The sequence below is a fragment of the Alternaria hordeiaustralica genome, assembly GCF_023758085.1.
Source record: "Alternaria hordeiaustralica strain BMP 2776 chromosome Unknown scaffold_38, whole genome shotgun sequence".
Classification (NCBI taxonomy): domain Eukaryota; kingdom Fungi; phylum Ascomycota; class Dothideomycetes; order Pleosporales; family Pleosporaceae; genus Alternaria; species Alternaria hordeiaustralica.
This window is the reverse complement of record NW_026056810.1, coordinates 69,529-86,023: the sequence shown is the minus strand read 5'-3', so window position 1 is coordinate 86,023 and position 16,495 is coordinate 69,529. Positions and strand designations below refer to the sequence as shown.

Below are 16,495 nucleotides of genomic sequence, written 5' to 3'. Positions count from 1 at the left end.
TGCGGCAAGTCGAACACGTGCCTGCTGCAAAAGGCTGTGACAACGATACAACATCTGGGCAGATAACCCTGATGTATGCAGCGCTGGATAAATTCCTGGGGTGTTTTTCCATGGTCTTGTAAGCTACAGAGTAGAAGAAATGTGTTCACACCTCTTCAACTTCCTCCAAACACAGGCTGGTGACGAAATCAAGGTTTGCTGATATTGCAACTCGCGCACGTCGTCCGTCACAGCACAGCTGTCCTTGACAGCTCGATCATACTCCTGCAGTTACGACCATCTGCATGCAGTGAAGCACGACAAACCGCGAAGCGATTGCGACGTTCGCATCTCGATGGGTGCAGAGAGTCTGCTGTCAGGATGTTGTTCGCGCGCCTGACCCACACCCCCAAATGACCACAGCCCCTCCAGGAAGCACAGCACAGTCCATGTCAACAAGACTCGAGCAGGGCTAGTACTTCCGCTGCGGTGGGAAGCGTGACCTTCGGTAGAACAGTGGCCGGGCTTCAGGGACATGAATCTACGCTTCTGATCCACGTTGCACGCGACGCCCTCCCGACTCCAATCCGTTGTGAATGCTGACGGTGTTGCGACCATTTCGTTTTCGCCAGACCCATGTTCACGGCGCATGTCATCTTTCGTGGAAGCAATGTGATCGCGACATGCTCTCGCCGCGCCGTCCTAATTGTCTGCAGGTTGAAGGAACGTGTCGAACGTTGGGGTGGTATAGTGCGATCGTGGAGCGCCGATGTACGTGTAGGCTTAGGGGGTGCTTCAGTCGCGGTACATAGCGATTTGTCGCCTACACCATGTCAGCAATCTTGCAGCGTCGCGTGACACGAGACATGTACTTACGGGTGGAGGACCTTCTTTCGCGTCCAGACCATCCAAGATTTGCGCAGCGTATTCATCGCAAGCGGTCTTTTGCGAGCCGGCTTGTGCGCGCCCGGGTACCCGCGGTGGAAGTGTTGGCGCTCAATGTACGAACGGGGCGGGCAGCGCTGTGTGGCCACTCACGCCAGTTCCGAGCTCGAGAGCGACGGGCGAAGTGAGTCGTTCTGTCGAGACCACCACAGTCATATTGGCGTGATGATGTCGTCACCCAGAGCAGAAGGTTGCAAGAAGGTGTACGATATAGCAACGCCAGTTCCATCCCGGTGTTCAAGAGATGAGTGTTGTCGATTTCGAGCATGTTGCCGCGGCTGAAGTGTCGGACGCCGCATCCTCGCAGTCAGGCTTTGGAGACCGCGAATATCCTAGAGCCATCCATGAGGAATGAGGTATGGCGTCCATGCTGCACTGAAGCGTCGAAGAGAAGCGTGAGCCATGGTCATGGAGACGATGTGCTGAGGTCGAGTGTTGAGCGGCGCGACTCAATCTGTCCAATCGGAGCTCGTGGAGATCTCTAGCGCGGCCCTAACTAGATCCAGCCACGCACCACCCTCCGAGGTCTGCTCGAACATCACACGGCCCGCAGGCTACGTGAATGACATGTCTGCATCTCTCCGGCAAAGGTCCATTCACGCGCGCCTAATCTGAATTGCCTAGCAGCTAATGCATCGCTGCAAAGCCCTCGCGTTGGTCTTTGCTTCACGTTCCAGCTTCCCGAGGTCGCTTAGCCGGCCTTGCGGACTTGACGCCAGCAGTAAGGGGCACTGGCTCCATTTTGTCGACGGTACCTAGGTATTGATCCGCACGGAGACATATCACAGACAAGCCACCTGCTGCGACATGAAGAGTATGCAACGACATAACACCAGAAACCGACATGCATGTCATGCAAATCGTGAGGCATGTAAAATGGCCAAAATGAGAAGAGATTGTACCATGTGTTAAACTACCGATGACTACCTTCGCCGCGGCCTCATTAGATCCACCAATTCACACGAACGTACAAAGTTATACAAAGTTTTCACCAATGCGACAGTCTGGCCCAACATACGAAACCTTACTCCTTCTTAGCCTTCTTCATCACCGGTCCTTGGGTGGCATAGCCCCCACGAGGACCATTGTCACGAACCAAACCCTCCGATGCCGCAGCCGATGCCGTCTCGTTCCCCGGCGCGGATGATGTAGCTGTTGTGCTTTTTACCTCCTCTGCCAGCTCCTCGCGCCATCCCTGGAGGAAACCCCGAAGGTTCGCCTCGCCGCTGTTGATCTCGTTGACATGAACGCTCGGAAGCAGTACGTCCGGTACGGTCGCTGTAGTGGCTGCCCTGCCTGCGACGACATTGGAGCCATTTCCAGCAGCCTCTGGGTAACGACGTGGGTCGAGAAGTGTTCCTGGCCCTTCCAGAGGCGACTTCGCAGCTCCTCCCTCGTCGGCCACTTCCTTTTCCGGTTCTTCCACCATCTCATCTAGCGCCTGGAGTAGTAGGCCATCGACCTCTTTCTGACCCTCTGCATCGTTCTCTACTACCACTTCCTCGGTGCCTTCTTCCATAACATCTCGCCGGGGTTTCTCTTCACCCGTACCGCCCATCTCATGCTTTCCTCCTCCAGCCCCCTCTTCTTTGGCCACTGTCGTGACGTCTTCTTTGCTCGTACCAACAACTTCATCCTTATCATCTGTGTTGTCCCCTTCCATGATCTTTTTGCCTATCGCCTCATCAAAGCTCTGGTCTCCATCCTCGTCGTCATCTTGTCTCTTCCTCTTTACACCTAGATCGCCTCCAGTTTCGACAGTGTCAATTGGGTCGTCTTCGCCAAGATCAATGTTGAGATCATCTTCCGGCAACACAAGGTTCTGGTGGGGTACTGGGGTTTTGACAAGAAAGGTGGTATGGTCCCAGGTTGTTGCCGAGGAGCTCGACGCCTCCGGTATGTTGAATTGGATCAGCGGGTCCGCCATGGGGTAGAGAAGCGACCCAGACAAATCCAAATATCCGCCTTTGGGCATGGAACGGTTGAGCGGCAGCAGTTGTGGGCCCGCTGGGAGATCGGAAGACGTCGCGACTGGTGGTATGGGGTGAGATGCGGTAGTAGCAGGCGCAGGTTGCGGGCTCGGACTCGGTGTCAGTGGTTTGTAGCGGTCTGTGGACAGGTCAGCATGAGCAGTATTGCCGAGCATTGCTGATCCGACACTTACTTCCATTGCTCCTACCCTGTGTGGGTGTCTCGTCCGCCATAGTCAGGCGTGTGTTGAGGGTTGACTGGGCGGCGTTGGATTCCAAGGTGCGGTCGGCCGGATTGCAAAGAGAAGGGAAGTGTCAAGGTCTTTGCACGCGCAGCTCAGGGGAATTTTCTGTTTATGTGTCGTGCGCAGTGCGCGTCACTTCGTATGCAGGTAGCCATGCAGCAAACGCTCACCGCGACACATCGAGAGAGCGCAAGTCGACATGTCATCTTCACTCTCACTTTCACTTTCACCTTGATTGCGTCGGCATCCACGCTGTATACAGCAAAGCTAATCTTGTGGAGAGCATTACTTGAGAGCATCCACAAATCTGCAGTCGCTTCTTCCTCTGCGTGCTATCAATGCGGTGAATGGAGAAGCACGAGTGGTGACCAAGTTGGGGTTAGCGTAAGATCGGTACCCGCTAGCGCGCGGGGATGGGAAAGATTCACGTGGGTGTCTCTGGAACATGAGAAATTAGCTCATGTGCTGCATTGACGACGTGATTGAGGGGAGGTTTTCGTTCGGCTTCGTGATGAAGCTTCCCTGGTTCGGCTGAAATGGTTCAACACATGAGTGGTCTCATGGAGGCGCGTTAGTGGTACTTAAGAGCATCAGAAAGGACGAATCAGGCTCAACGTAAGCATAATAATAACGGCAGCTCGCCTGGTAGGGATTGCAGATATACTGAGTTCCTGCAGTATGCAGTACCTGATGATAGTCGGTCCGGAATGTGATGCAGCTGAAAGCAACGACGTCTGGAAGGAGGAAGCGAAGCACATCTGCTACCACCGATGTCGCCACTACTGTGTGTAAATCGTGGAGCCACCCCAAGCTTGCGTGGACGTCGCACGATCGCAGGTAACGGGCGAAGACCTCCGTATAGATATGACAGTGACGTTGCATACTGTCTCCTGCATCTAGCATCTTCGCGATCGGTGTTTGGCAGCCCTTTCGTGGTGACGAGAACAAAGGGATTTCCTCGGAAGGATTGTAATGGACGGTTAGGCAGATGTGGAGAAGTTCGCGAACGAAGATGTAAACAGCGGCCACTCGGGTGGTGGTCGCAGCGCTCCACTCGTTGACCAGCTCATGACAATTAAGGCCGCTCATGTTGCCATCATATGCATGTTCAGGCGTTTCGACTTCTGTCAAACCACCTTATCTCGGCTAGGGCATGAAGGAGTGCAGGGCGTGGCTGCGTGATGAGCGTGAAGAGCATAGAATGGTGTCAGAAGGAGGAAAGAGGAAAGCAAGGGGAGCAAACAGAGGCAGATTAAAGCACACAGGGAAGATAAGAAAGGGCTGAAATGAAGACAAAGAGAAGCCAGAGGATATGAAAAGCACGACAGAGAGCAAGGGAAGAGCAAGAAGAGGTCAGATATAGTGTCTGGCGTTCAGTGCACAACGAGAGTGCGCACGCCGGACAGGCCGCTCGAGAAGAGACGGCCGATCTCAAGATGCTGTTTTTCTGGTTTCGTTTGAAGCGGTGTACAGCTGCTGTGAGTTCTGGTGCACTATCGCACTATCCGGCGGGTCCGTTCCAAGCACCAACAGCATGGCGAAGTATCTACACGGGACATGTCGTATCACATCAAATTTGTCCAGGAACACCCCTCCTTACTTACCATTGCAACCCAGATCTTCCCAAACATGGCAAGATACACTGTACCTTTGGCGATGCCGTACTGACAAACCCCTGCACTATTCCGCCACCAGGATTCAGGATTATGCCTACGCATTGCGATATGGCCCGGAGTCGCAAAGGCGCGATGCCCGATCATGTATGTGCCAAAGTGACTTTGTCCGGTGGTTGACGGCTTTCCGCTCGGTTCTTCAGAGCCCAGATCTAAATCGCTTCGTGGCCAGTCCATGATAAGACCCATGTGGTATGGTGGCAGAATATCTTGTCAGACGAGCAGCGGGACGAGTAGCCCATGCCACGCTGGACGAAAACACGTGCTCCCATAAGGATGCCTGCCGTCAAGGCTCGTGTCTGCAACTAGGCCGTTGCTCAAAGTAGTGCCGGCCTGCGCCGCTTTGTTGTTCTTCAACCACGTTGTTCGTATCCCGGTTACGACTCCCTCTTGCTTCCTCCACCAGTGCTTCTTAATATGCTCTGGGTATCATTGGACCAGACCCTGTCGAGTCGTATACGTTGTGGATGCGAGTGAATGGTATGTGACGCGTTGTGTAGGGAGGCCGATAGCGGGATAGTTTCGTGGGGGTGAGGCTCTGCACCGTAACTATAGTTAGCGGAATGTACACAAATCTTCCATCCTGTTCGTACGAAGCTCACATTGACTTCCATCGTTAGAACCGATGGGCGGCGTCAAAGCTTGTAAGTCGCAGGCCTTGACAGCCGAAGTGCGAACCCTGGGGCGAGCACATGTGCTAGGCGCGGGGCGGGGCGCGGATGCGCATGCATTGTTACCACGCGCAGACAAATTGCAGTGGTAGCATCTTCAACACATCGTGTTTGTTGGGTGCACGCTGCGTAAGCCCTGCCCGGGTAAGTTGTTCAGCGCGGCCACAAGCTCGACGGGGGACCTGCCCTCGTGATCTTTTGTGGGGTGCATGACGCTATGCCTGTCATGGACTAGACTACGAGGCAGTCAGCGCCCCACTGGGCACCGAAAGTTAGAAGAAAGCGCCTAACTAAGTCAACAATGGGAAGCTCAAAGAAATGGTCAAAGCCAGGCATATTCGCACGACGTTGACCATTTGGTGCAATTGGGGAATGTTGCGACACCCCAGCAGGAATGTTCCCTCCTCAGCCGAGTTGGCCCCGTCGCTTCTTGTGCCAAGCGCAGCATCGTCGTCGAACATATAGCGTTGGCTTTTACTGGTCAGGCTTGGTAGGGCTTCTTTATGAAGTCTTCACCATCTCGACAAGCCCGGCCTTGTCGTTGGAAGTTGGGCACTCGGACAGCCAGCGGAGGAGAACGTACGACAGCGTGGTGGGCTGCTATATGACGGCTCTGGAGTGATGCGATCTTGTTCAATACGTCACTCTCCCAGTGGACACACCCCAAAGCATACGGCATAGTGAAGGTCAGCTGTCTGACTTCGTCGAATCAGAGGCGTGCGCATCATATCGATCGGCTTCGCGTCTAGTCGACCTTGGAGGCAAGTCGCGTTAGCATCGCAGCCGTCAAGTCAGACGAGGCGTGCGTCGGTTGGCTCATGCAGAGGATTGATGCCCAGGGGGGGAGATGCATGGAGTGGGAGGGCTCGCGCTGACTCCACGTCTCGTGTAAAGCACCTCGGCATCTGCGTAATTTAGCTCTAATGATAACGGCAGAGGCGGTATGGCTCGTAATGCGTCGGTGGTGGCCACGGGCTGAGTTTCCGTGTGAAGTCGGAGTTGCGTGGCACCGATACGTCGTTACGTAATCACTCCGCCTCCACGTAAGCAGCCGCCTATGGCTGCCAATGACCAACACCATCATCGACCATCACACTTCGCGTCGCATCACAATCACGTCTTTCATTGGAACTCACTTGCGATGGCCCAGGCCCGATATCCCCGACACTCTCCTCTCTCGACAGGATCGCAGACCAGAGGAGGTTCTTTCTCAGCCGTTGTCAAGAACATTCCTCGAAATGCCAGTGATCATTCGATTATCATGAGGTTGCACTTGATGCACTATTTTCCAGTCAAAACTATTCTGTAGTCAAAACAATGCACATATCCAGGGTTGTGGAGCCGTATCAATGGATTAGCAATCTTGGCGAGACTGACGCGGTCGTGCGATTTAGCTGTGTAGCTTGAGACACAATTCCGTCAAGCCGAATCGAAGCGACACAGTGCACTTAGCGGCTTTGATAACCTCGATGATTGAACAGCAACTGGTATATGGTGGGTACTTCAATACAATGCCAATGAGGTCGTTCTCACTCGCCTTTCCAGCCCCCCTCCTTTACCAACAATGATTCACACTATCCATAAGTTTCGAATTCATTATGCGAGCGTTCTATGTCATAATGCACACAACGATTGCATTGGACCAGGTATAGCATTGACGTTTTCTTCCTCTCTCGTTCTCTCGACAGCGAGTTGTCGACCACGAGATCCACACGACACACAACATACAATGGACACAGCAAGTTGCCCACTCGAGAACGGCCCCAGAGAGATCGAACACCCTACTGACCGCGTTGCCGCTCAGGAAAAGCTAATCTCAGAGCTTCAGACCACCATTGCGTCTCTGACAACTGAGGTCCAGACACTCCAGGCCGAGAATCGCCGTCAGCACAAGTTGAGACTAGACGCAAAACAATGGTGCTGCCAGACCTACGATCAGTGGATGGAATCTCTGAAGGAGCTTACTAGCATAGAATCCGAAGCTAAGAAAGACAAGTCTGTGCTCCGAGAGAAGATACTCGAGCTTAAGGCCAAAAATGCTTATCTCACGACTGAGATCCAGACACTTCAGGCCGAGAATCGCCCTCAGACCGAATTGAAAATAGACGGAGCACAATGGTGCTGCCGGACCTACGATGAGTGGATAGAATCTTTGAAGGATCTTGATGCCGTGGAAGCCGAAGCTGAGGAAGACAAGTCGGTGCTCCAAGAGAAGATATCCGAGCTTGAAGCCAAAAATGCTTCTCTCACAAGTGAAATCCAGACACTCCAGAGTAGTCATCGCGAGATCTGCGGACAGCAAATTTTGTGCACACAAGTTGCAATGGAACTCGACGATCGGGTCATGGAGCTTACAGGCGCAAAAGTCGAAGCTCAGCAAGAATTGTCGGCGCTTCGACTCAAGATATCCGAACTCGAGCAAATCATCGCAAAGCACGATAAAGAAGACACTCTAACCGCAGAGCAGGAAGAAATCGTTAAGGAGTAAGCAGATGGAGCAAAAGACTGTCGTGAAGTCAGGGCAACTCCACATGATTTAGGACGCATCCACAGTCACACTGATGGCAAATATGGAATGCCTGATTTCGCCTTGATGCGATCTATATTCCAGCGTAAGGGTCTCATGATTGGATGCTACTCTCTTTATTTGTCGATCTTCGGCAACTCTGGTGTTTGAACAGATCGGGCATTTGTATGAATGCTCCTACTACCATAGTCTAGTGAATACATGCAAGACACAACTTATGCCAAGGAAAGAACTGTGATACATATGGAGATCCTCCCGCTGACACCCAATAGATGATACCATTACGGTCTTCGCGTCCTGGCCGCTCTTGACAACGTGTCTGAGCAGCATGACAACCAAGGATGCTTGGCTGCAACAGTACCACCATCATGACCCGCTGCGCCATCAACGGGTCATGACGACAGCAGTCACAGGTTTCGTAGTGATAGTATTCTTCTTTCCTTGAATCACGGGTTTCTTCCCCACTTGCAGATCATCCTCCTTTCGCGCATCCGATCGCCTTCCCTCTTCATGCCCGGTAACATCAGCCTGCATCATCTGCTCCCGATGCAATGCGACTGCAACTCGAACTTTCGCATCGAACTCCTCAGACGCGAAATAACCTTCACACCTTGCTGCGGTTGCGTATTCGCAGGATGGTGGCTGCCAGGAGATGAGCTGCAACCTGAGCATGTCCAGGTCCTGAATGTCACGTCTCTGCATGTCACACACAGTCAATAGCAGTATATTGACGGCGAGGAGGATGGCGATGCTGATGCGAACATATTGCCATGACAAGACCGTGAACATGATCGTGAAGAAGATGCCGAATGTGCGCCATAGGTTGACATAGGAGTCGAGAAAAGCGTAGGTGTTGTCAAGCATGTTGGGAAGCTCGGCGATGAGACACGAGGCATGATGTGATCCAATACCAAGTGGACGAAGAGGAAGACAGAGCAGCACGTTGTATAGGTCGTAGGAGATGTTTGGAACGCTGGAGACGGACTTCCAGACCGCACGTACTCCGTGTTCAAGGGGAGGCGGATCGAACAGTGCGGCGAGGGCGATGGGTAAGAAGAGCAGGAGGTATTTGAATCGCCGGAAGTACGAAGAGTGTGTAGTTGCATCGTGGTTGATCCCATCTGAGCTTGCAGCTACGTGGCTGACTTTCTGCAACTCCATGGGGTTCTCTTTATCCATCGATTCGCGCAGGGACGTCTCGCCGGAACGCACAGGCCTTCCAGTGAGGCCTCCGGTCGTTGCAACCACTTCTTCAGCGGATTTGGCTGGCTTAGTCGTGTCACGTTCCGCAGTGTCAAACTTCAGTGGCATGGCAGGGTTGTAGAGGCGTGGCTGTGGCGTGCCGGATGTTGGTGATACAATTCGTATAGTTGAGGCTTTTGACACTGGGTAGTATGGACGTGAGTGGATTCCGGAAAACTAGGGAATACAAGGCACATACCTTGCGCCTGACCATTGATTGGAGTACCATGACCAGGCTTGCGTATACTTGGGCGAGATGGGCTACTAATCTCATCACATGCTATACAGCTTGACTCGATAGTGTTCTGGGAAGAGAGTTGATTAGACAGCATGTGAAGCTGTCGCAAGTATACTGACCTTGGCTGGTCGTGGAGTTTCAAATGATGACATCGTAGAGAGGGTAATGCAACAACACGAGATGCGTGGGCTTTGACAGGAGACGGAGAAACAAAAGCGGATGATCAGTTGTAATGCGATGAGGAGAAGACCCAGGGTACAATCTTAATGTGGTTGGTGGGAGGAAGCCAGCGCAGTATGGAGGAAGCGGGGGCTTATGTACCGTATTGTTCAAAGGCCGGCCCTGGCCATTTGTTCTGATTGTTGATTTGGGCGATAAGAAATGAACATGAGACAGCTCGGAAGCCATTCGCCGCATAATGTGACTGCCTGGTTTGGCTGAGACAATGAGCGGACTTTAGTTGACCTGGAAAGCTACGCTCGAAAGTCGTGACGATTAACAGCATGTGTGACATGCGTGATCAGCCGGCCCTGATGCATGTTGCGACATGTAGGCTGAGTAAGACAGCCACATCCTCACCCTTCACGGACCGTTACTGGGCCTGACAAACCCTTGCCTACGCCATGATGAAGTGAATCACGACACGAAGCGTACGCCAGCGAAACCCACGTCGTGGTTTCTGCGACCGCGCAAGCCAGTGTGCGCCATGCTCTGCACTGAAGAGGTGCCCACGTACGCTTGGTCTACCTTAATGCACCCAGACCACGCACGCGGCTGGGTCCATGTGGTAGGCAAGGCCTGGGGAAGCGCTCACTGGCATTCCATAGCGGAGAGTATATGGGTCATCGATGCTGTCTCTCGCGTTATACAGGGACCGCCGGCTCTTGAGCTGTGAGCAATGTGGTTATGCTGGTGGAGGACATGGGCGGATGTCGTGGCGTTCTGGGTCGCTATCGCGCATGCTCCGGTACTGCACCGCTCAGTGCCACTGGCCTCTTTGTTCGTGCTCATCGTTGTGCAGGAATCGCTCGATCGAGTGTGGCTTCTTCCGAATGCCAGAGGACGGTACGTGCGTGTTCGCGCTGGTGGCCATGACGATGCGCCCGGGTGTCTGGAGTTAGGCGGCGGACAAGGCGAGGCGGATGGACGGGTTGTGGTCGGATTGCGATCTGTCTAGGTAGCCATGCTGGGCGATGACGACACGGCGGTGGACAGATGCATACAGAAACCAGGTGAATCTCGCGACGCAGCAAAAACAGTGCCTCTACCTGGCCACGTTGCTGCGAGCAGTGAAGGTGTAGGAGGAAGGCTCGGCGCGTCGGCTACAACAGCTAGCGGCAGGATGGGAAGTGCCCAGGTGGGTTCGGGCTCGGAGTGCACTAGCGTCCCCTTCGCGTCGAGTCTGCCCATCGACTCCATCATTATCATCCCTGGCCGAGACTTCGATACACATGTCTACTGCGAACACTCTCCTCCGCTTTCACTGTCAAGTCTGCTCGAGCACGACCTAGCCCGCATGGCCAAATCTTCCACTTCGAAGCCCTTGGAAGCCGCGCATCATCTTCGACCCTGCCACGACATGCATCGCCGCACCCCCATGTATGCTCCAGCACGTGGGAAATGCACCAATAGGTTTATAGTGTGTTCATCTACAGTCCATGCGGCATGCGCGCAAAAAGAACGATCTTGGGATGTACATGTGAATCATCCCTATCTAGCCGCGATTATGTCCCCGCTCTGTATCAGGCTGCGTACCATCACCTCCTCTCAAGGTGACCCTTCGCAATTGCATGCGCTGATTAGGGCTTGACAGTTCTGAAACTGCACCTGGCCAAATCCCAATAGCTGACACCAGTCTAGAGAACAACGGCAAGTCTTGTTCAATTGAGACAAGTCCACGGATTGGAGTTGTACGATCGAATTGCCTTGCCCGGGCACTGCTTGCATGAATATAGATAACTTGGAGGAAGAAGTGAGAAAGCGGCTCTGGTGATGGGCTAGCCGAACAAGCGGCACGCTAAAGTATATCATCGTAGGTGAGTCCATATGTCCTTGATCAAAGATTCGCCATTGCTGTCGCTTCTAAAATTCGCGAATCATCTTTCTGCTCGGGGAAGTTGACCAGGAGTTGTGCTGGCACCGCGGTGACGCTCAAACATACAGGAAGGATCGTGATTTCGAGGGGACCGGAAGCGAGATGTGACTGTTAGGTACTGCATCATCGCTGGAAGATCTGATGCGGCATCTCGTAGTCGAAGATTGATGAAGGTGAGAAGACATCTACGCGGCGATGCGCTCATTGACAGGATTGTCGAACCCGTGCACGGTTGACTCGCGGGGAACCAATGGCGGCTGCGATAGGGCCGCGGGGGTGGTCATGCAGATTCCGGCCGAGATAACTCTGTCCGTGCCGAAGCGACTGAGCTCCAGCCACGCCATCTTCCAGCTCTGCGGGGCGGCTGCGACTTTCTCTCTCTGGCGTGTATAGGCAGAGGCGACGCCAATTATGTGTAGTGTGCATTAGTACTACTCGCACATCCATCGCTTCTATGTGATCAGTCGACTGGGCGTGCTCCACACGTTGCTACCGTTGAAGGCAAATCCTTCATTGTATACCCGCATCGAAGTCTTCCAAGGTTGTGAGCTGTATCCGGGTTTATGCATAGTCTCGTAATGGAAACTCCTACAGTATGATCGCAATGTGGAAAGTCAATCGATAGGTATGTAAGGTCCGGATCGCAGCAACGCCAGTTTGTGAATTCGAGAATATGTGCATGTGGTTGCAGTACAGCCTCCTGGAATACGTCTCCATGCCGATAAATTCTGCTAGTATCCAGAAACAGGACCTCCGAGACCTGGAGTAAGACTTAACCGCATAAAACGAACGTCATGGTATGGAGCACGATTTTAGAAGATACGTGGCTCATGGACGATATACGACTCTTCGTTCCAGAGGGTGATGCACAAATCAGCCTCGTGTAGTGAACATGGCCACGGCCGCCCACTACGCTTCTGCTCAAACAGCCCTTTGGCGTACCTACAAACGCCAAACTAATATTATAGAGAAGAACTTCAGAAGCGCAGTAGACGTTAGTTTAATGCTATTTCAAATAGCAGCTCGTAACAAGATACAAACAGGAGGTCGTAACTGCTAGCTCACTAGTCGCCGAGTAGATAACTATACATTGTTAAGAGCAGGTAGATGATAGACTCCTATAACATGCGTTGCTACTACGTTTCTGTTCAATAAACATTGCCATCACACAGTGTTGCTTAAGATGAGACTTTCCTGCAGCCACCGCCATACTCCCATTTGTAGTCCGGCACCATGCAGTGCCCTCAAACTGTCAATGCTTGCTCGAAAAGCAAGCTATACCAAAGGACTCCCAACTAGTATTGACCCATCGATACTCGTGTGTATCCTCCACGCAAACAAGGTCTGGTTGACTCGAAGAACGCAGAAGGCCTTGTCTTTGTCATACTACTAGTGTCAAAGGGGCTGGATTGCCTTGTTTGTGGAGCGGATACCCATCGATACTGGCTCTTTGGCGTGAAAGATCCTGTTATGGATGTCGACGGCTGTTGTTTTGGGCCCGTAGCACCAGCTCCGGATGTTGTAATACATTTCGTAGGACTAGACGGTGCTATCGATTGTCACGATGTTGTCGTCCTTCAGATTGGAAGGTGGGTTGATGACATGATGGCATGGTCGCTCCTTCCTTCCTTCTTCAGGATCCGTGCTACGGCCCCGGGGAGCTCTCTGGAGGCCGTCCGGCTGCGCTGCAACCAACATCGACTGCCAACGTCTTCTGAACACTGCACGTCCGCATCTCGCTACGTTGTTAACGCTCTGCGCAGCATGAGGCCGCTTCTCAGGCCATGGCAGCATGTGGTCTCGCAATGTGGACGGTTCCCCCATGTTTCTGCCCGGGGAAGGTTTCGTGTTCCCGAGGTCGAGATCATGATGCGCTACTCTCCGTTCCATCTAGCGTCTTGGCGCGGACATCTAGCGTCGTGGCGCGGGGCACCGTGTGCACGACAATATTGCTCATCAACACCAGAAAGAATAGAGTGCGCCTTTGACTCAGACTGCGGTCCAGCCCATTCATCAACACCAATGCTTGCGCCGATAGCGACCTTGTGATTACGATGCAGTAAGCACAGCGTAGTTGTCTGGAACAGTGAAAACGTCCTCATGTAGCATGACCTGCGACGCTTCCGGCCAACTCGGCAAGCCAGTCGCTCTCTGTACGGCATGACGACAGAGTCGTCCTTGCTAATTCGCGTTGCGGTTCCTTGTCCAGGTGTGCAACGTCGATATTGTACCTTCTCGTATTGCGTTCTACGAAGTCCATGGCTTCTGATTGCGAATCGGCAAGGCTGATCCCTTCATCGAAGAGTCTCGACTCTGGCGTCGGTTTGTACACGTCTGGCATAGTAGGCGAGACTTCTGTATCCATCACCGGGATCGCTGGTTTCACTTACGGATCCTCTCCGCCACCATGAGCAGACTGGCAGAAAAGTGAAGGCATAGCCTCATGGGTGCGATTGCGAGAGTATGGCGATCCAGGCTACGTCATAGGCCGTGAGTAATCGGGAACGCAACACCACATTGACCGAGCCGCTACATCACACGCGGAGCTCTCAATGTTAGACGGCCCACGCACACTGTACGTCGCGCTCATTGCGGGGTACGCTAATGCAGGCACTCCCGAGGTCGCGCTCCTTGGGTGCCCCTCGGTCCTCCGCGACGACACCACCAACATTAGATCACGACGCATCACCACCAACGTCACCCTCCAGATCTTCTGCAGAAATCGCGCTGCTCGTCTTGTCCGGCTTGCGCGATGAACCATCAGACGCGACGATCATCGGCTAGCCCTTCCACCACGCACGTCACGACCACCATTCCATCAACTACGGGCGACGGCAGCCGCTGATCAACGCGTCGCAGGCGCCATATCTCGTCCGAAGTGGACATGCTCGTATAAACCGGGACATGCACCACGCTTCGCTATTAGTGAAAGACGTGGCCAGCTCGCTTGCGTCCGACACGCCGTCGCGTCTGCCGTTACGGGCCGAAGCGGGAGCCACTTCAATGGTTTGTATGCCTCCGGAAGGGACGCTCAACGCTACTTCCTCTTTAGTCTCACAGCACACAGGCTTGTTTCCCTTGATATACCTAGCGTCATTCCCGTCCTATTCAGAGGGCGCGTCGCTCCGAAGACCCCAAGCATGCCCACCAGCGCACGGCATGTCCTAGAGTCCACGCTACCCCTCGCGAAAGACCACGCCACTTCGCGTCATTGACAACATCGAGAACACCCGACGGTGCACATTCGTGTCTGCAACGAGATGGACAAGGCTCAGACACACGGTCGCTCTCGTAGCCCGTCAGACATCCGCTGCTACGGCATGGCGGTCCACTGCGATAACTTCGGGTCGCCCGACCACTCTTTCCGGTATATTGGCCTTCATCCATCGCAACATGGAGTTGATGACGCCCAGTTGGCCACGAGCCTTTGGCGTGAAGCTACTCGATCGGTCGCTCAGTTGGACACGAGCAGCCTTCATTGTTGCTATCGCTCTTCACGCGCCCAGGGTCGAAGCACATCATGGAACAGGGCAGCATTGCTAGCGGACATTACCGGTAAGGAGGCATGGATCTGACGCTGTTGCTCTGCCCGACTGGCCAGCCAGCCACAAGGGTGTCGGGGCTACTGTGTACTCCTGCAAACAGTCCGACGACACATGCGACAGCTCAAGCTCAAACTCGCGACCGTATCAGCAGCATGTGTCGGTCGCGACCATGTACACAACACCGCCCTCCTTTCCGCACATCCCCGGGACGCCGACTCGCGCACAAAAGACATTCGCCGCCACCAGCCCAACGGGGGAACACGGGAACATGGAGAGGGAGGAGCCCGGGGCCATACCTTTTACGCGTCTGGACCCTGCCATTGCGTGGACGCGATCAAGGGGGACTGTCACAGGTGAAGCAACGACGTAGGTATGGAGCTAGCTACTCAAGGCGGCACTACAGTCCCTTGCGACCGAGTTTGATACGGTGTCAGAGTTGCAACCGCACTCGCTGCGAAGCATGCCTAGCCGTATGAGCTGATTGCATGTTCACATTGCCAGCTGAGTAGCTGCCACGATCAGCTCATCAACCTATTTCTCATAACTCTCCCAGTTTCAACGTATCAACCTCATCGACCCATAGTCACTCTAGTTCGTTCGATTACGGACGCGTACCAAAGCCCGCTACCACTGCGCAGTGAGGACACAATGGCTGACGGCTGCAGCATACACATGTCCACAATGAAACAGGCGGGACTTCCGCGACTGCAGCAGTAGGCGTTCACGAGTAACAAACTTACCCGGCCTAGTCATTGGAAAGCACGAAAGAACGAGGCAGCCGACGCCAGCTGCCCCGAACGACACCGCGACATGCAAAGCCTCCAAACACCCCACAGTGTCTGCACGCGATGTCGAGCCGGCTCGGCAAGGCCTCAATCTAGAAAACGCTCTTTGGCACGCGCTTCGCAGCATTTGATTCGAGAAGCAGACTTGGACGTCAAGCTTGGTCTCAAATCTCATCTGGGCTCTTTTGCGGCCGCGGTTCCTTCTGCGCAGTCGTTCCTGTTTTTGTTGGCATGGACTTGGCAAGCTCATCGCACGCCTTTCGCTCATCAAACACCTCCGTCTTCCAGGGCCATGACGTTGTTGGCGACACCCAAAACACCAGGATAGGCTGAAGTTGGGTACGCACGTCGCACCACTCAAGGATTACATCATCATCATAACTCGAGCAGCGCCAAGCTTTGTAGCCGATAACGCGGCAGAAGGCCTTCGTAGAGCTCTAGCAACCGAGCGTCGTGGTTCTCTTCGCGAAAAGGCTAGCTAGCAACATGGTCGTTGAACGGGCCATTTTCTCTCTCGGGTAGCCGACAGCTTATTGCACCATGATCGGGCTCATCCCTCCACATCCACAGCTTGTCGTCG

At 53.7% G+C, this 16,495-nt stretch overlaps 3 protein-coding genes across 3 annotated transcripts; 1 reads left to right on the top strand and 2 right to left on the bottom strand.

The window, feature by feature from the left end:
• Nucleotides 1–1,948: 1,948 nt before the first annotated feature.
• Nucleotides 1,949–3,128, bottom strand: J4E84_010230 (uncharacterized protein; the record flags this gene model as incomplete). The annotated part of the gene is made up of 2 exons (XM_049392786.1): nucleotides 1,949–3,033; nucleotides 3,089–3,128. 2 exons carry the CDS (start codon nucleotides 3,126–3,128, stop codon nucleotides 1,949–1,951), a joined length of 1,125 nt encoding a protein of 374 aa, XP_049239478.1.
• A 4,084-nt stretch (nucleotides 3,129–7,212) lies between these two features.
• On the top strand, nucleotides 7,213–7,971 carry J4E84_010229 (uncharacterized protein; the record flags this gene model as incomplete). The annotated part of the gene is made up of 1 exon (XM_049392785.1): nucleotides 7,213–7,971. The coding sequence occupies one exon, from the start codon at nucleotides 7,213–7,215 to the stop codon at nucleotides 7,969–7,971; it is 759 nt and encodes a 252-aa protein (XP_049239477.1).
• A 423-nt stretch (nucleotides 7,972–8,394) lies between these two features.
• Nucleotides 8,395–9,321, bottom strand: J4E84_010228 (uncharacterized protein; the record flags this gene model as incomplete). Its single annotated transcript, XM_049392784.1, has 1 exon — nucleotides 8,395–9,321. One exon carries the CDS (start codon nucleotides 9,319–9,321, stop codon nucleotides 8,395–8,397), a length of 927 nt encoding a protein of 308 aa, XP_049239476.1.
• Nucleotides 9,322–16,495: the final 7,174 nt, after the last annotated feature.